Below are 20,465 nucleotides of genomic sequence, written 5' to 3'. Positions count from 1 at the left end.
AGGCAGACCCTGAGAGGCTGGGGACACCCTTGAACCAGGCTTGCCGCAGGGAGCCAGGAATGGCGCCCAGAAACCCACCCCAGTGGAAATGACAACAGTAGTAATAGCTAACTCTTACATAGCACTGTACTGAGGCCTTTACATGCATTAACTCATTTAATCCTTGCAAAAATCTGATGGGCTAGGTACCAGTATTATGCTCATTTTACAAAACAAAACAGGTAAAGAGACAGTAAATAACTTGCCCAAAGTCACACCGCTAGTAAGTAGCAATCTTTTTTTAAAAAAGTACTGGCTTGTGTTAGGACAGAAGGATTCTCAGAGAGGGGTGGAGGGGGACAGGGCGGGGTGGCACACGGAAGTAAAGCAGTTCTCCCGCCCAGGGATGGGGGGAGGCCGGGTACATCAAACATCTAGTCCATCTTCCTGTTGTGGAAACTGAGAACCAGAGAGGGCCAGGACTTACTTGAGCTCACACAGCCAGTGAGTGCGAGTGTGAGCACTAGGATCCTGGTGTCGTGACTCCCTGCACTCCTTGCCCCTCTGAACCTCACCTCCCAGAGGAGAAGGGGCTAGGAGCAGAAACAGCCTCAGAAGCACCCTAACATCTATGCCATGCAATTGGAGCCCACTCTGAACCCTGTGGCCCCAAATGGCCACCTATGGTGGCGCCTAAAAGTTCGCTGTTAGAGAGCGGATTTTAAAGGCACCGAGCTAAATGTGTGACCATGCATATCACCTGACCTTCACAGCCCTGGTCATAGCCCTCTGCATACTCCTAAGCATATGAAGAAGCTGAGACTTAAGACAGGTAAAGCTCTGGCCAGGTGGCTCAGGTGGTTGGAGCATCATCTTATACACGAAAAGGTTGTGGGTTCGATTCCTGGTCAGGGCACATACCTAGGTTGCAAGTTCAATTCTCACTTGGGGTGTACACAGGAGGCTACCGGTCGATGTTTCTCTCTCACATTGGTGTCTCTCTCTCTCTCTCCCCCGCCCCCTTCCTCTCTAAAATCAATACAAGCATGTCCTCAGGTGAGGATTAAAAAAGAAGAAGACAGGTAAAGACACTTGCGCAAAGTCACAGAGCTAGGAAGCGGCAGAGTTGTAAGTGCTGTAAGTGCAGGTGCAGTTACCGAGCACTTGCCGGGTGCCAGGTGCTGTGCTGGGTGGTTTACATGGACACATTTGCCGACTCCTCCCACTGACTCTAACAGGGAGGTGTTAGTAATATTCTCAGTGGACAGATGTGATAATGGAGGTACGAGGGTTAAGCAATCTGCCCAGGATTGCCCAGTTGGTCAGTGGTGGAGCTGAGACGGAAGCCTGGGCAGTCTGGCCGCAGGGTCTGGGCTCTGGACTCCGCACTGCCCTGCTGCCCTCCGGCTCTGGAATAGTCTCCAGGCGCTCCATGGGGGCCCCCGCCACCACTCCCAGGGGTGGGCTGTTTCTGCTATCAGTAGCTCATGTGCCATTACGGACAGGCTTCCGCTGCTCCACACGGAGACCTGGCCCCTGTGTGCAGGCGAGGCCCTTCGGGACTAAAGGGATGAGAGGAAACTCACGTGCTAAGCTCCTGCTACATGCCAGACACTTAACACATGTCCATGTCCTCTCAGTCCCCCAGGAATTCTGCTGGGTAGGATGCAAATTTCCCCTTTTACAGATAAGAATATTGAGGCACAGAGAGGTAAAGTGGTTTATCCAAGGTCGCACAGCCAGTAGCACTCAAGATAAGACTGGGACCCAGGACTGACTGCAGAGCCCATGCCCTTTCTGCCAGGCTAATGCCGTCTCTAGTACCCACCACGGGCCCCTGGGCAGAAGGGAGGCCCTGGCAGGAGGGGCTGGGTCAGAGGTGTGGTCACAAATGGGGCTGCAGTGGGCGGTTCCAGCCCTGACTAGGGGGCCACTTGAGCCCTGAGCTCAGGCTGAACAGAAAATATCCCACGTGGGGAAGAGGAGGTGGCTCCCCCAGGGGATGGTAATGAGGATTGTCATCCCTCTGCCTCCCATCCAGTCCCCACCACTGGGGCCTGGCTCCTGGGGTTCTGGGTGGGAGGAGATTCTAACATCTGGGGGTCAGGCTGATTCAGCTCCAAACCCCCAACCCCCAACGACTTGCATAGAGCCTGGCGCACAGTAGGTGTTCAGCACACATGAGTACAATTCATGGGCAAACCCCAGGGAGATCTCGGTTAAACCGACCTCTCTGCTGCCTAGCACTGTGATGACACCATAACACCCGTTATTCACAGAGACTTGAGTCCATGCCAGGCACTGCCATCAGCACTTTTGGGGCATCATCTCATTTCACCATTTCACCTTCAGCCCTCTGAGGAAGGTGCTGCCATTAGCTCCATTTTACAGGTTGTAAAACTGAGGCTTTGGAGAGACAAAGTGACCTGTCCAAATCCCCATAGTAAGTTATTGGGGAATGTGGCGATCCCACTGGGGATTGTCTGGCCTCAGAGTCTATACCCTAAAGTGGAATTACTCAAAGGGAGACCGCTGGACCAGCTTCATCAGCATCACTTGGTAGCGTGCTAGAAATGCAGCACCTTGGGCCCCAGGCCAGAATACTGAGTCAGAATCTCTGGGGTGGGACCCAGCAGTCTGTGCTTTAGCCAGGATCATGCAGCGATTCCAATGCACGATCAAGTTTGAGTAGTGCCGGTCTAGCACAGTAAGTTATGCCGCCTCTTCAAACAACCCTCGCAGCAACCCTCAGAGGGGCTGGAATTAGAAGCAGCTATTATTATTATTATCCCATTTTTCAGACTATAAAACTGAGCCTGGACCAAGACTCAGACCCAACTCTTTTGGTTCCAAGGCCCTTACTTGTTACAGAACCCGTTTCTCCATCTGGAAAATCAGTGCACAGAACGAGAGGATCTTCCATGGACGGGCAATGGTCCGCGCATGCTGGGCCCTGGCCATGGTGCTGAATCTGTTTCCCCCCACACCGGACAGCCGCCCCAGGTGAGAGATGGAGCTCCCAGAGGCGGGCACTCCTGTCTTAGAGGCGCAGTGCCGGGCCCTCACCGCCAGAAGCGGGAACCCCAATAACTCAGCAACCGGCTGTATTCCCAGCTGACCCCTAGCTCCCCTGAGTCCGAGAAGTGGCCGAGAGGCCATATTGTGCCTGTAAGAGTAAAACACGGATCTCACGTCTGGGCTGGTCTAAAAAGAGTTAACTCCTGCCTTGTATAGCAAGGGGGTGGGGATGGGGGGCTAGAGATGGACCCTCCAAGCCAGAACGAGGCCCCCAGCCCTGCAGAGGGGCAGAGGAGCCGAGACCTGAAGGCCTGTAGTATCCGGGACAGGAGCTTGGAGGGAGGCTACCATGGCTGGAGGCTGGACCCCAAGAAGCGCTCCTCCTCCCACCAACAGGCCGCCTTCCCAGCAGTGCCCATTCCCTTCCCTTTGCTTTGTCTCTCTTCTCAGCCCGCCAGCAGAGCGGGTCTTTCTGGAAGGGAAAGAGGATGGATATTCCTAGAATTGGGGACGGTGTTCTTGGGGCCCAAGACAGAGCCAGTCACCTCCAGGGAGAGCAGCCCGTGTCTCCCGTCCTCCGGCCGGAAACCCCAGATTCCACCCTCCTCTTACACTGGTCCTCAGACCCCTTGGGCCCTCCGGAATCCCCTCCCCCAAGCCTCCCAGCCACCAGGCGCATCCGGTTCCCCTGCTTTCTCGAGCTATACCTTCTGGGAGCTGAAGGACTGGGTCCAGTGGTACAGAACCAGGCTCTCCTTGGGCCAATGGGCGGGGCTGGCCGCCTCGGGCGCGTCGTGGGCCTCCGCAGGCTTGGCAGCATCGCTCTCCAGCGCTGAGATGGGCCACCAGCTGCAGTTGGTGGGGGTCAAGTTGTTGGGGGTCGCCATGACAGCCCGGAATCCGAGGGCCGAAAGAAGGCGGCTTCCGCGGCGGCTGGCTCTCTCTCGCCCAGCATCACATGGGCTCGCGGAGCCTGCCCCTCTCCTTCGCTCCCTCCCGCCCCTCTCCGTGAATGTCATTTCTCACTGGGCGAGCGAGGGAGGGAGCGAGCCAGGGGATCCCGGGAGGTCCTTCCCTCCTCCTCCCCTTGGCCCGCCCCTGGCCGGCGCTAGACAAGCCACCAGTGCTCTCTGTCGCGTTCCGTGGAAGGGTGCGTGGAGCCGGAGCGAAGCGGGGGTATGCCCCCCAGGTGGCTCCTGTCTGGCCGGCTCCCTGCCGGCGATTCCACCATTGCAAACGCGTTCTGCCTCGCGATCTGCTAAGAAGCAAGTATTTCTTTAGGACCACTAGTTGTGGAGATTTATTCCTTTTATAAGTCAGTGTCTGGCAATAACCTCTCTAGGAAGCTGTTACTTTCTAACTCTTCTCCTTTAGAGAACCGTTGAGAGCAGAAGGGAACAAACAACGGTGTATTGTGCGCCCAGGCACTGTTCTAAGGGCTTCACAAACAATCGACTCGCTTGGCCCTCACAATCACCCTACAAGCCTCATTCCACAGAGGAGGAAACTGAGGTGCAGAGAGGCTACGTGACCTTGCCCAGGGTCACCTAGCTAGTCAGTTGGGGGTGCTGAGATTTAAACCCAGGCTGTCCGGCCCGAGTCAAGGCCACTCTGCTCTCAGCCATAAGGTCAGGACGACATACAAGCAGCAGCACAGCAAGTGCTGATCGGCCCATGCACGTTACACACGTCGCCTCGTTTCATCCGCTCAGTGACCGTTTTTCCCAGGTGAGGAAGGCGGAGCTCAGAGGCGTAAATCATTGGCCCAAGGTCACACATCTCCACCCCAGGAAACTGAGGCCCCCCAAAAAGACTATAACACCTCCGCTGTCACATAGCTTATCCTAAATAGTCATGAATACTTTCCAGAAAGTTCCTTAATATGCGCTCGTTCCCCTTACCATAAATATTGTTTTAATTTATTTAATCCATTGAGCAAGTAGATGCACCAGGAAAATGAGCTTCTTAGTTTCCACGCCCCCACCCCCCCACCCCCACCGAGTCACGCTACCAAGCACTTCTGGCTGCCTCGCCCTCCAGGCCGACAAGCGCGGCTCTAGGTCGGCGGCCTTCCTCCCACCAGACAACAGAAGCTCTGTGGCCCGTGGGCTCCTCTTTGTTCTTCGGCTGCCAAGGAAGCTTGGAGCTCCAGTTTTTGGTAAGTCCCAGTTGCCACATTAAGCCTCCCTCAGTGATTTTTCTTTTTCAAAGCGTCTTGGTGTTCACAGTTGGATTGTGCAAAGAAGGATATGCTCTGTCTTGAGGGAAAATGCAAAGATCTGTGAATTCAGAGGAGGAGGGCTTTAGAAATTTGATCAAGGTAGGAAATCTGCCCCGTATCTGTGACTCCAGCCTGGTGTATCCAGGGAGCCAGACGCAGCAATCACGCTCAATGTGGATTCATCTCCTCAACAAATATGCACCAGGCACTTCAATGGCACAAGAGAGACTGTGATAAATAAACAGACACTGGTCTGTCCTTTGTATTTTTCACTTAGCAGTACATCGTGGGAAGAGCTTCCTATCAGCGCAGGCCCACCCCACACTTGCTAACAGGCTACACACTGTATAGATGCACCGTAATGAATTCAACAACTCTTATTAATGGCCACATATGTTGTTTCTAATCTTTTGTTATAAAAACAATGCTGCGGTGAACATGCTTATTCGTGTATATTTGTGCACATGTTTGAGATTAATCTGCATGATAAATTCCTAGAAATGGAATTGCTGGGTCAAAGAATACGTCTTTGCCCGAGTTCCGTCTGAAGAGGCTGTCCCAATTTATAGTGCCCACTAACAGTCTATAAAAGTACCCGTTTCCCTACACCCTTGCCAACACAGCATATTTTTAAACACTTTTTTGAATCTATGGGTGAAAAATGGTATCTCACAGTTTTTGCTTGTTTTTGCCTTGTTATAAAAATTGTCAAACATATGAAACAGCAAACAAAGCAGCTCAGTGCACACCCATGTGTCCGTCCCCCCAATGTCAGCATTCTTAAAAACGTGCCATGTCCGTTTAACTTAGGGGAGAGGGTTGGAAGGATTTGAAACAAATCATAGACACCCTGATGTTTCACACACTAACAACTCAGTACTACTTTACATCTAACATGTTGGGAACCACCCTGCCTGGTTTCAGAAGCTGTAACCCCTGCCAAGGCTAAGGCTGAGGGAGTGACCTTGGACCGTACACCACCAAGGAGACAAAAGCTTATCTCCCTGGCAGGAGTGCCACTTCTGCTGCTTTTACTTCATCCATCACTGGCCCCCAATGCTTGGTTGGTTAGCTAATGACGGGTAAGATTCCCCAAGAGGGGAAGGATCTAAGACAGGCACGATCATGTGGGAGGCCCCCAAGGAAGGACTTTGGGGGCTACAGCAAAAGGGGGTGATGGACCCTTGCCCCTTGGCTTTGACAAAGCCTGAGTCCTCACTGTCTGCGAGAAATCTCCTAATCTTTTGGCTGCCTTACTTCCCTTGCTCCACATAAGCCTGAAACAATGACAGAGGGTGGTGCAGCCCTGTGCTGGAAAGGGTGGGTTCCCCTGGCGATCAGGTTTAAGAAAGAATATGTAAAATCCTGTGAAACCTGCTTTGTTTAGAATGCCCTCAATTAAATGATAAGGGTCCAAACAAGAAGTGAGCTTGTTCCTCAAAGTTTTACAGCTCTTTAGCTATCTGACCCTCAAAATAGGCCCTCAGAGTTCTTTGTTATCTATTGTTTGATCCTTACTTCCTGGCAATGATTCATGAGCTTTACCTGAATTCCTGTGTAAACGAACCCAATAAAGCCCTTTGAGGAACAGGCTCCTGGACCTTCTCCTTTGAGAGATCAGCCACCTTTCCTCCCTAAGCAGATCATGTCTTGGTAGACTTACTCATCTGTGGCAGATGGGGGGCTCTATGGGCAGAGCCCCCCACACTAACACAGATCATTTTCTTACATAAAACAACACATTCTTCACATTAAAAAATTAACAATAAGGCCCTAATATCTAGTTCATATGGAAATTTCTCCAGTTGCACCAGACATGTCTTCACAGCTGGTTTCAACCAAGATCCAATTAAGGGCCATGCAATAAATTCTGTTGTTACTCCTTAAGTCTCCAGAATGGTCCTAACTCTTTTTAATTTTTTTTCCCATAACACTGGCTCATGAAGAGACTGGCCAGCCATCTTGTACAATGTTCCACTTTGGGACTTGCCTGATTGGTCATTGTCATGTCCTTTAAGTTGTCTGCCTTGTATTTCCTATGAACTGGTACTTAGAGCTAAGCCAAGTGGTGAAAGACAAATACCATGTGATCTCACCTGTAAGTGAAACCTAATCAACAAAACAAACAAGTGAACCAGATACATGGAAACAAAGAACACAGTGACAGTGACCAGAGGAGAGAACGGAGGGGGATAATGGGGGGGGGGGAAGGGTCAAGTCCAGGAACATGCATAAAGGACCCATGGACAAAGACAATGAGGGTGGGGAGGACTGAATGTGGGAGAGGAGGGTGGGTAGGGCAGGGAAGAGTAGTTCAGGAAAAATGAGGACAACTGTAATTGAACAACAATTAAAAATTTAAAAAATAAAGGATTGATTCGATTCAGGTTAAACATTTTGGGGGCAAAGTTTAATCTTTCATGGGTGATCCGTGTGCTTCATTTTACCTTCCACCAGGAGGCCCACAATATCTTGTTGTCCCACTCTTAATGATGCCAAGTTTGATTACTGGGTTAAGATGGTAACCACATCTCACCTCTGTCTATTTCTTCTCTTCCCACCAGAACCTTGTGGGTATCCAGTTCCTCACCCATTGATGGTCCTTGAATGAGTCTATTATCAGGGATTGTAAAATGATTTTCTAATTTTGTCATTTCATTTGCATTTATCAGCTGGCATTCTTCATTTGAATTTCATTAATTATGAGTGAAGCTGACCATCCTTTCAAATGCATAAAAGCCATTTAAATTTCTTTCCCAGCAAATTGTGTTTTCCATGGGGGCCTGGGCAATACCAGCATTGTATGATGAGTGCAGTGACTGGGGTGAGGACGGGGGTTGTGGCAGGGCTGAGAAGGGACATCCAGCTTGCCCTGCCTCTCCAGGTGCTGACCCTGTGGGGAAGGCTTTCAGGATGCAGCGGCTCTCACGTGGGTTTCTCCAAAGCAGACCCTGAGACAAGAATTTAAGGACAAGCGATCACTTTGGGAGATAAGGGAAATCCTGGCCATGAGACAGGAAAGACAGCCAAGGAAGGTGTGTTGTCAAGGAAGATGGCACTGTAAGCGGCTGGAGCTTAATGACACAGGGAAATCCTGAGGCTGATGTAAAACACCTCAGCGTTATCCCACCTGAGAAGGAAGAGAGCTGGGGTATTTATATACCCAGTTCCACCAGTCATCACTCTAGGATTGCTCCCAGGAGAGTGTTAACTCCCCAGCACTTCAGGCCTGTCCTACAATTGGCAGAGTGGGTTCCAGTGACCACAAAAAACGCCCCCCCCCCAGGCAATAGACATGGGTGCCACCAGCTGGGGGTTAGCCTGTGTGCACTAAAGTGGTAAAAGTGTGTGGGGAGAGACAGGTAGGGCACTGCCATCACCCACTCAGGGGCCTCTAAGCAGAAATGCTAACTAAGGATGAAGAGCAATTATCTAAATGATGAGAAGACGGGAAAGGGATGCACACTCCAGACAGAGAGAGGAGCAAGTGCAAAGGCCCAGGGTGAGAGTGAGAGTGGTGTGCTTGAGGGACTGATGGCTAGTTATCTGGCTGGAGGCAGGGATGAGAGAGGAGGCTGAGCGGTCCTGCCAGGTCTGTTCAGCCACCTTTAGGAGTCGTCACATGTTGAGGGTCCTTGGGAGTCACTGGAGAATTTTAATCAGGGAAATAACATCCAGTTTGGGTGCCACACACCTGAAAAGGGCCTGAAGTATGTATACTGACATTCCCACATATTAATTCACACTGGGGGCTAGGTGTTTCCCGCCAGTGATAGGATTTCTCAGGCCCTTCTTCCATGGCGAATGGGGACGGGCTCAGCCACCAAGAGGTTCCCAATGGAGGTGAACTCGGAACAGTGAGAAGGCAGCTTCAGGGAAATATTTCACCTGCGCTCACTACTGGGAAATGATAATATACATGACATTATACTATAATAATGGCTAACAGGGTTTTCCATGCACTAGAAACTGTGTGAAGCACTTCACAGTCATCACCTTAATTGAGGTGATATTGTTGTTGTCCTGATTACACAGATGAGGAAACTGATGCTCAGATGAAGTTACTGTTGGCCCAAAGGCAAGAGCTAACAAACACCCACATCTATAGACAATAAGAGATTAGATAAATTAAGAAATTAGGAGGACTTCTGGCCAAGATGGAGGTGTAGGTAGACACAGTGTGCCTCCTTACACAACCAAAACAAGGACAACCACCAATATAAAAAGAACCAGCACTGACAGAAAATCAAACTGTATGGAAGTCTGACAACCAGGAGTTAAAGAAGACACATTCATCCAGACCGGTAGGAGGGGTGGAGTGGGGCAGTGGGGCAGAGAGGACTCACGACAAAGTGGTGGCTGGTGGACCCAGTGAGGCGGCAGATTGTGGAACATGGCAGGCAAGGCGGTGGTTGGTGGACCTCCAGTCCCACATTCACGCACAAATAAACCAGACGAAACTGGGGAGTGGGATGGACCACAAAACCCAGGGCTCCAGCACGAGGAAATAAAGCTTCAAACCACTGATTGAAAACATCTGTGGGGGTTGAAGTGCCGGGAGAAACTCCCAGCCTCACAGGAGAGTTCAATGGAGAGATCCACAGGGTCCTAGAACATACACAAGCCCATCCACCTGGGAATCAGCACCAGAAGGGAGTGACTGAAATCTGACAGACAGCAGAACAAGTGCCATTGTTCCCTCTTGGACCCCACCCCCACAAACAGCGTCACAACCCAGTGACTGGGTTAGCCCGCTGAACACCTAAGGCTGCGCCCCTCATATCTAACAGGCGCGACAAGACAACAAAAAAAATGGCCCAAATGGAAGAACAGACCAAAGTTCCAGAGCAAATACAACTAAGCGACCAAGAGATGCACCTATCAGATGCACAGTTCAAAGCACTGGTGATCAGGATGTTCATAGAATTGGTTGATTTTGGTCACAAATTAGATGAAAAAATGAAGGCTACAATAAGTGAAATAAAGGAAAATGTACAGGGAACCAGTAGTGATGGGAAGGAAACTGGGACTCAAATCAACAGTGTGGACCAGAAGGAAGAAAGAAATATCCGATCAGAAAAGAATGAAGAAACAAGAATTCAATAAAATGAGGAGAGGCTTAGGAACCTCTAGGATACCTTTAAATGTTCCAACATCTGAATTATAGGGGTACCAGAAGGAGAAGAGGAAGAGCAACAAGTGGAAAAGTTATTTGAACAAATAATAAAGGAGAACTTCCCCAATCTGGCAAAGGAAATAGACTTCCGGGAAGTCCAGGAAGCTCAGAGATTCCCAAAGAAGTTGGTCCCAAGGAGGAACACACCAAGGCACATCATAATTACATTAGCCAAGATTAAAATGAAGGAGAGAATCCTAGAAGCAGCAAGAGATAAGGGGACAGTCACCTACAAAGGAGTTCCCATCAGACTATCAGCTGATTTCTCAAAAGAGACCTTGCAGGCAAGAAGGGGCTGGACAGAAGTATTCCGGGTCATGAAAGGCAAGGCCCTACATCCCAGATTGCTCTATCCAGCAAAGCTTTCATTTAGAATGGAAGGACAGATAAAGTACTTCTCAGATAAGGTCAAGTTAAAGGAGTTCATCATCACCCAGCCCTTATTATGTGAAATCTTAAAGGGATTTATCTAAGAAAAAGAAGATAAAAAATATGTACAGTAAAGTGACAGCAAACTCACAATTATTAACAACCACACCTAAAACAAAAACAAAAAGAAACTAAGCAAACAACTAGAACAGGAACAGAACCACAGAAATAAAGATCACATGGAGGGTTATCAATAAGGGAGCGGGAGGGAGAGAGGGAGAAAAGGTACAGAGAATAAGTAGCATAGATGGTAGGTAGAAAATAGACAGGGGGAGGGTAAGAACAGTATGGGAAATGTAGAAGCCAAAGGACTTACATGTACGACACATGGACATGAACTAAAAGAGGGCAATGTGGGTGGGAGGGGGTGTGCAGGGTGGAGGGGAGTGAAGGGGGAGAATGGGACAACTGTAATAGCATAATGAATAAAATATATGAAAAAAAAGAAAGTAGAGTATATCCATACCATGAAACAATTTATATCCACTAAAAAATAAAGGTTACGATTAAAATATTATAATTAAAGACAGCTTACAATGATATGTTACTATAAAGCTCCTATTTAGATGGGGTTACTATTATCTTTAAAATGTAAAAGAAAAAAACAGGCTACTAAAAAGTATGTATGTACAATTCAATTTCCAAATGTGTAAGTTATAGAAAGACAGCCCATAAAAGTAGTCACGTGGTTAGATTGGGGTGTGAATGAAGACAGGAATAAGAGGAGATCCTGAGGGATTTTTTTTAAATTGGATTTTCTGGTTTTCTTACTATTGTGGACTGCATTGTATCCCCACGAAATCCATATGCTGGAGTCCTAAACCTGAATGTGACAATATCTGGACATAGGGTTTTCAGAAGGCGATTATGGTTAAATTAGGTCATAGGGGCGGGGTCCTAATCCAACGGGACTGGTGCCCCATCAGAGGAAGAGACACCAGAGCTCTCTCCTCAGTCAAGCACCGAGTGACGGCCGCGTGAGGATGCGGTGAGAAGGCAGCTATCTGCAAACCAGAAGAGAGGTCTCGCCAGAGACCCACCCTGGTGAGCGCTTGATCTCAGACTCCCAGGTTCTGGAACTGCGAGAAAATATATTTCTGCTGTTTAAGCCACCCAATTTGTGCTCAGGCCTGGACAGGAGTGCATTATTTGTACCTTTTAAAAAATATTCAGCCCTGGCTGGGGTGGCTCAGTGGATTGAGGGTCGGCCTGGGAACTGAAAAGTTGCCAGTTTGATTCCCAGTCAGGGCACATGCCTGGGTTGCTGGCCAAGTCCCCAGTTGGAGGTGTGCAAGAGGCAACCAATGGATGTTTCTCTCCTCTCACATATCGATATTTCTCTCCCCCTCTCCCTCCCTTCCTCTCTCTAAAAATAAATAAAATCTAAAAAATATTCAAAGTTGTTAAAAAAGAGATATTGCTTGATTTTTTTTTTGCCTTATACTATTGGGGGAAAGCTGGCCCTGGTCCTTGAACTTCAGGAAAAGGGGAGGGAACTAACACAGTCTGAGTGTCCTTCCGCCAGACACTTTACAGAAATCCCATGAGAAGCGTGCCACTGTCACCAGTTGACAGATGGGAAAACCAAGGCTCAGAAAACACAACGCTTGACCCCAAAGCAGCAGAGCTGGGGATGGGATCTGCGTCTATCTGATCCCAATACACCTGGGCTCTCCCCTCCTCACACCGCTGCCTCCCCGTGGCAGATGCTGGCATGGCCGCGGACACAGGTGGGGTGAGGGTAGCTGATAGCCTTCAGCCTGTAAGGATCACCAAGGAGGCTTTGCTTCCAGTTCCGGACAGACAGACGGTTCTCCTGGGAGTCAGAGGGTACCTGAAGGAATTCGCTGTGAAAAATCCTAACGGCTGATGCATCTACTTTCCACATCTGTTACATGGGGGCCTGCTGACTGAGGAAGCTACAGAGACCAGACGGCCATGAACATGAGGCCAGCCAGGTACGAACCCACAGGGTGTGGCGGGCCGAGAGCACAGCGCCACCCTATGGGGGCGGCTGCTCCTCGCTCCAGTCAATGGCTGTTCCAGGTTCTCAAGAAACTGGGAATCCAGACATTTGTTTTGAAATCGCTCATTTAAAGGTTGTTGATAAATTTTCAAAAATCAGGCATAATAAAACATATCTGTGGGTGGGATCTTAGCCCTTACATGGTCAGTTTGCAGCCTCTGTTTTAGATCATTTAATTGTTGCCATTGTTGCCACAATCCTAAAGGCAATATGTTGTTAGCACAGCATGGTAACAAGTAAACTGCCCAATCACAGCAGCTTTACCCCAAAGCTTATTTTTCGATCACATCAAGTGCAATTAGCAGCATGTGGGGGAGGAGCAGGGTGTCACATCAACCTTCCCATGTGGCTTCCAAGATCAGCCAGGACCTGATATCCAATGATCATTTGATATCCAACGGGCAGATAGTGAAGAGAGCAGAGGACCATGTAAACACTCTTCACTCTGCCCCTGTTGCCATGGCCAGAACTCAGTCCTGTGTCTGCTCAACCCCCCACACCCGCAAAGGCTAATGGGAGCTGGGAAGTGTACTCCCTGGCCTGCGGGAGCCACTTTCCCACGACTGTATTCTACGGACTAGACACACAGGTTTCTGGGGATGCCCACCCATCTCCGCCTCCTGCAGTTATTGCCATCTCCATTGTACAGATGAAGAAATAAATCTCGGAGAGGCTAAGGGAGCTGTGGGAAGGCACACAGCAGGAGCACTGGTTTTCTGAGTCCAATCCAGGGACACTTCTTCTACCTCAGTGTTTCCCAAACTTGCCGTGTCCTTGGAATCAGTTCCGCTGCTTGTTACACGTACAGGTTCCTGGGCCTTGCCCTAGACCTTGAATCTGAGTCAGGGAACAGTGTGGTAACCTGTATTTCCATCAAGAATCCCAGATGCTTCTTATATCAGGCTCTACACCAGGGGTTGCACCTGAGGATTATCTGGGGAGCTTTGTGAAGTGCTCATCTCTTGGCCCTAACCCCTGGAAATTCTGGCATCGACATTTTATGCAACGTCCAGGTGACTGGTGACTGGGATGCACAGCCAGGACTCAGACCCACTGCCTCTGCCCCCAACCGCCGGGTGATTGTCAGAGTCACCTGAGGAGCTTTTCAAACTGAAGCAACGAGAAAGAAAGAGATGGGGAAGAGGGAGAGAGAGGGGGGCGCCAAGGGGAGTGGGAGAGACAGAGCTATAGAGATACCAATGAGGGAGTCTCTACCCTGGGAATCAACATTCAAAAAGACCTCTTCAGATGATTCTAATCTGCAGTCTGGATGGAGACTGACTGAATAAATGGACCAGAAGATTCTTAATCAGTATGCTTGGGTGAGCCAAACTCTCTGTATTTTTAAAGCACCTCAAAGGATTCTGATAGCACTCTCCTAAGGCTTTGCTACGCACAGGGTGGTCTAAAGTATCAGCACATCGCTGGGAACTGGTACGAAATGCAGAATCTCAGGCCCTTCCCAGGACCTGCTGTATCAGAATCCACAGCATAAAAAGACCCCTGGAGAAGAGCACACACCTTACTTAGTGTGAGAGGTGCTGGTCAGAGGCACACAGCCTCTCGCTGGGACAACCGCAGACCAGGCCCTTTGATCAGGGCTGGCTCATCCTCTCTCCCTCCCTGCCCATCTCTTGAAGCTGTAGAACTGTTTCAAGTGCCACCAGCACAGTTGGTCCTCAAAGGTCTGGGCCTCACTGCCCCCATGCTGTGGCCATCTGCTCACAGATACTTTGTTGGGAGGTGTGGGCGCACATGTGGTTTGATGAACCAACGGGCGGCTTGTAGACCTTACTACCAGGGAAGGACAACCCAGATGCTGGGTATTGACTTGAGGACCAGACCATGGGACTGGGAGCTTCACCTGAAGATCTAAAGATCTGCAGGCTGGAGAAGACAGACGAGACTTGTTTTGTGAGGTTCTGGGATCAATTCAGAGGAAGTTAGGGGAGGGGATTACAGTGTAATATACGGAAAAGTTTCAAACAGGGGTAGTAAGCTCTCTGTTCCCTATGGAGAACCAGCGGAAATTGAGTGGCCTTCATTCAGGGGCTCCTGGAGGTAACCTCTGGATTGGATATGAGCTGGAAAGAGGTCTCCTCTCAAGGTTGAAACACACAGTCCCCCCAAAGCAGGGAGGCTGGGTCAAAGAGTGAGGGCATGGGGAGTGAGATAATTTAGGGGTCTATTGCGCCCATCAGCCAGGAAGGCAGTGTGGTTGAACACAAACTATTGTTCATGCATGAAATAATTTCCATGTTGGCCTCCACTGGTTTGAAAGCTCAGTGAGGCCAGTGGCTGGACTGCCTTGTGGAGTTCATATTGTAGGGTCTGGTCTGGCATGTCATAGCACTTGCCCAGTAAATAACTGATTTAAATGTAAATAGCTGAAATGAGTATTAAACCCATTTGTCTCTCACTGGTAATTTTTGTGCCCTTTAAAGCATTTCTGTCCGTTGTTCCTGTTGTCCATTTTTTTTCTTGTTTTCTCATGCACTTCTAATTCCTTTTCATCCAGCTTCCATCTGAGCATTTTTCATAAGGGCAAACAACTAAAGTACCCTAAATGGTCCATGAAAAGGGGTTTTATTAAACCATCTAGGGGCTTTCTCCTGCCAAAGCCCACCCACGCATCAATCCAAGAATCTCTCATCTGGACAGATCCCATAAGACGCCAACGGCATGGTTTCTGAATTATGGGCATTCTCTATGGACTATTTTTTGCTTGGCTGTATCTTCTGACATTTTTTCTGTTCTGAGCATCTATTACTTTTGAATAAAAAAAAAGACTAACCAACAGGAAGTAGATTGTTTCTAACCCCTATTTATTTATTGATTTTAGAGGGAGAGAGGAAGAGGGGAGATAGATAGATGGAGAGGGAGATATCGATGTATTGTTCTACTTATTTATGAATTCACTGATTGATTCTTGTATGTGCCCTGACAGGGGATCAAACCTGCAACCTTGGCATATTGAGACAATGCTCTAACCAACTGAGCTATCTGGCCAGGGCCTCTAAACTCTGTTTTAAATCTCTAAACCATTGTAGTCAGCTTTATATAATTGGCAGTGCTTTTATTTGAGGAAAATTGCAAACTGAAAACAGAGTGAATGCTCCCAATGACCAGGTAGCAAGGAAGCTAAAGCCCAAAGAAGTAAAGCGACTTGTCTGTCCCGGGGTGCACAGCAAGGCAGGAGCAGAACTCAGGCCCTGGCCTGCAGACTGGTGTTCGTTCCATCACTCCCTTCCCTCCCACTTCAAGCCCCTTACTGCTCTCCCTCTCACTCAGCAATGCAGGCATGTCTCAAGCATTCAGGGCCTCACAGATTGTACTCTCCACTCCACTGACATGATCTGTGCGGATTCTAGAGTGGAGACAGCTACCAGACCAGGCAGGCAGCCTCCACATATGCCTTCGTGTACTGGAAAGCCAGGGCGGGCTGCAGATCCAATGCACAGAACCGCTGGCAGCAGTCCTGTTCCAAGGCCAGGAGCCGTCTGCCTGCTTTGAGAGTCTGTCATCTGCCAGGGCTGCAGGCGAGTCTATGCCACTTCGACCCTAGGAGACGTCTTGAGAACATCCAGGTATTACTGACAAATTCTCCATGAACACTTCCTCCAGGCTGGTTCCGGCTCGCTCTGAGCCAAATGGAAGGGGAGGCGGGCACTTCTCCAGGATTCCTTGCCAATGTGGGGCAGGGCTTAGGACTGGGCTCCACTCCTTTTCCACTCGACAGGATGTGGTGGAGGGAATATGAATGCGTTCACGCTGCACCAGAGCACCATGCTGCACCAGCAGCTCCAGGCTCTGCGGATGCCCCCGGGGCTTGGCTCAGCTGTGCCAGCCCGGGAAACTCACAGAGTAAATAAATCACAGGTTTCACAGCTGAGAGATGAGCATGAGGACTTTTTTTTTCTGGTGTTTGGCCAAATGAGTCCATGGTGGGTGTTGTGGGTCGGCGCAGGAAACATTTTTTGGAGCCCTGGTCTGTGGTGCGGAGTATCTCTGGGCTATGTATGGTTCCCGGAGGTGGCTCCTGGGTTGGGTGTCCACTGGGAGAAAGTGCTTTGAGAGGGCAATAGAGAAGTCCTGCAGGCCAGAGGATGAGCGACTTAAACCTGAAGGGTTGATCACTTCTCAAGGCCTTTATGGAGGATTTCTTTCTATACTGTATCAGGGTAAACCAAGCAGGCACTCGCATGATTAAATCTTAACAGACTGCACAGTAATAATCAGAGATTTTTAAAAATGTTTAATGGTTTTTCAAACAACACAAAATAATACATGCTCATTATAACAATTTAAATAATATATAAACTAGGAAGTAAAAGTGACTCCATTCTCCTGAAGAGGTACGAAGTAAAATATCATTTTTCAGACAACTGGCCTGGCAAGACCAGAAAGAACGGCGACACCCAGCGCTGGCAGGGGTGCAGGCCGGGGTCCGCCCTCTCCAGCACTCCTGACACAGCTCTTTGTTGTGGGGACTGGTCTGTTTATTGAAAGATGTTTAGCAGCAACCCTGGCCTCTCGTGACCCACCAGAGAGCAACAGATTTTTCACCACTACCTCCCAGGCGGTGACAACCAAAGCCGTCTGCAGGCACTGTCCCACGTCCCCCCGACCAGCACTGACGTGAGCAGAGCCTGGCCGTTTGACGTATCTACCAAATACCAAAATGTGTCACCAGCAGCCTCCCTTCAGAATACATTTACGAAAGTAGAAACTTGTTTGAGAAGCGTTTTTGTGCAATGCCATTGGTAATATTTTAAAAAATTGGTAATGATCCAAATGACATCAGTTCCTAGCCTATGTGTATATATGAAAAATGCCCAGATGGAGAAAAGAATCAAATAGCTCTGATGCAGCAAGCTCTTCGAGATAAAATTGGTAAGGGGAAGAGCAAAGGTGCAGAACAGTGTAGAGAACATTTTTTTAAAATTTAAAGAATGAAGTTGTCTGAGCAAGTGTATGTGTATATATATGCTGAAAAAAATATATAGAACTTAGTATATATTTTTAATTTTTTATGTTGATTTTATAGAAAGGGCAGGGTGGGGAGAGGGAGAGAAACATCGATTTGTTTCACTTATTGATGCATTCTTTGACTGATTCCTGTATGTGCCGACAGGGGATCGAAACCGGGCAGACTGGGACGATGCTCTAACCGAGCCACACGGGCCGGGGCTGGACGTAGGTGTTTTCAGAGCCTGGAAGGAGGTGTACTAAATCACAAACACTCGTGACCTGTCTGCGCAGCAGGGTGGAAGGCTGCAGGGTGGTAGTAGATGGAATTTTGCATTTCTGCCTTAAATATTTCAGCATCACTTGCATCGTTTTACAATAAGGACATTGTAGAAGATAAAAATAAGAAGTAGAAAAGACAAACAGGAAAAGACAGAAGGAGTCCTTTTGAGGAGTACTGCCCGCTCTCTCTGGACTATGTAAACTTGGCTTAAGGGGTTCCTCCTGCCGCACACTTTAAAGTTCTCACGGCAACATCACATGCACCACCTCATCAGATCCTCACAGCGAGACTCTGAAGTTGGCAGAGAGGAGTAGTTACTTCCACCTTGCAAATGGGGAAACTGAGACTCAGAGTGCAGTGACGTGCCCAAAGGCCAGAAGTGGTGGCCCAGGAGAAAGAGGGAACCCAGGTCTCTGGAGTCCCAGAGACTGCTGCCTCACACCCCGCAAAGTAACCAGAGCAGATCCGGCTACGGGCTCTCACCACCCCAGGCCTAGCACGCCTGCCTCGCGCGCACTCCTACCTGTGGATTCCACCCCTTCACCTCCTCTGCAGTTCTTGTTCCTTCAGCCAACGCTGGTATCCGTCTCCCAGAGGTAATTCTTATCTTTCGGGAGCTCCTTTGCTGAAGAGGTCGTGCTTTGGGAAGAGCGGGGATTTGAGATCTGACCCTGCTACTCTTCAGCCCACCAGCGGCTTCACCTCTCTGGGCTGCGTCTGTAAGGTAAACACACCGAACTCCCAGAGCTGTGTTAACCACCAGAGCAATGACGTGTTTGGATGCACGTTGTAAGTCAGAAAGGACTTACAACATTGTGTTACTCTTAACAAAATTCAGTTCTAGCTCTTCCTGTGGGGTTAGAATAAAACTGGTAAGAAACTAAAAGCCTACCTGAATGAAAATCTGAGTGTGAAATATGACACAAGGATGGGCGATCTATGCTGAGGCCACACACGTTTTGGATAATGGGTCCATCTGCCTAAGCTCATGCTGTACCTCAGCCATGCCGCAGCACCAGGGCGGCACCTAAGCTGTAAGAACAGTCCTGCGAGACAACAGGGTGGACAACAGTGGCTCCCTTCCCTGACCTGCGCGCCTGTAGGCAGTCTGGAAGGGTACGCAGGCCCCCTCGAGGGGCCTTGTGGGTGTGCTAAGTGGGCTGGTGGACGAGGAAAGGTGAGAAGACAAGATGTCAGGGCTGTGGCCCACGAGGCTCTCATGACTAGGAATACTGGCCATTTTCACGACGCTAAGCCATTTTCATGATTTTGCTCAGGAAATGAATCAGGTCAGCCCCATCTTGGTGGGTTCCACCAGAATCCCTAACGGCTGGGCACAGGGTCCATACAGCCAGCCACGTGGCAACTCAGCTAAGACCAGCAAAGGTGGGAAATAGCATCTGAACCACAACGCTCACCCGCTGTCCCCTCCTATCCAGGTGCAGGGAGAATGGAAAGAAAAGGAGGGGGTGGAGAACACCTTGAAATATTGAATGTTTATGCAAAATACAGTGCTGTAAACCAGAAGAGACTGAAACACTAAAATTGGGAGAATGGAAGCTTGCGAGCCAGGTGGGATGAGCTGAGACAGACAAGTTACATCGTTTTTGCACCTCTGGGGAGCAGTGGGTAAAATCCAACCCTGCCATTGGGGGCCAACCAGAGCCTGTCTCCTGGAAACCTGACTCTCCTAGAGAGGGACACGCGTGCAGAGGGACATGCGTGCAGAGGGACACACCTAAGAGCTAAAGTGTGTGGCACTGAGTCAGCCTGACGGCAGCGCCCCCGAGAGGCTGCTGAGAGAGGCTCTGGGCCCCTGGGAGTGCGGCTGCGCCAGGAAACTGTGATACAACAGTTAGAACGTAGAATAAGTTGAAGACTTTTCCCAACACACAACTTAAATTTTAAAAAACCCAGCCATTGAGAAATTGGCAGATATAAGAAGTATGGAGTTTCCATATGCACACACCTAAAATAGTCAATTAAATTATAAAATGTTTTTTAAAGAAAGAAGTACGAATGCCTAAAGGCTGAGCCCAACAGCTCTTTAAACTGTTAACTGTTGCTGCTTTGCAGAGGTGATATTTACACATTGTCAGGGTTCGGAAATCAGAACACAGGTCCGCAGTATGAAGTCGAGCTGCCCCTGCCCCATCCCTACCATTCCGAGACCTACTTAGTGTCCTGTACGTCTTTTCGACGTGTCTTTACGCAGACACAGCCAATACGAACATATACTCTTGCTTCTGCATCTTGCTTTTTTCACTTACTATACCTCAGAGACCTTTCCTAAGACCACAGAGTTCCTTTTTCTAGCTCCACAGTATTTCAGTGTGTGGCTGCACCCGGCTATGCGCCCGCTCCC

The 20,465-nt window shown here is 49.2% G+C and overlaps 1 protein-coding gene across 5 annotated transcripts in view; it reads right to left on the bottom strand.

Annotated features, from left to right (window-relative positions):
* GDAP1L1 (ganglioside induced differentiation associated protein 1 like 1) overlaps nucleotides 1–20,465 on the bottom strand; it is a 45,056-nt gene that overhangs the window by 19,595 nt on the left and 4,996 nt on the right. For 2 of the 5 annotated variants that reach the window (XR_004899404.1, XM_028524201.2), the window contains exon 1: nucleotides 3,705–4,298. Coding sequence is in view for 1 of the 5 variants with exons in the window: in XM_028524201.2 (XP_028380002.1) it covers nucleotides 3,705–4,016 (312 nt within the window). In the remaining 4 variants the exon portion in view is untranslated. Of the gene's footprint in view, nucleotides 1–3,704; nucleotides 4,299–18,623; nucleotides 18,818–20,465 lie in introns of those variants that run through there. The other 3 variants (XM_036009862.1, XM_036009861.1, XM_036009860.1) reach the window with 3 other exon arrangements.

This window comes from Phyllostomus discolor, chromosome 9, assembly GCF_004126475.2.
Source record: "Phyllostomus discolor isolate MPI-MPIP mPhyDis1 chromosome 9, mPhyDis1.pri.v3, whole genome shotgun sequence".
Taxonomy (NCBI): domain Eukaryota; kingdom Metazoa; phylum Chordata; class Mammalia; order Chiroptera; family Phyllostomidae; genus Phyllostomus; species Phyllostomus discolor.
Note: the sequence above shows the minus strand (reverse complement) of the source record. Positions and strands in the feature narration are given on the sequence as shown.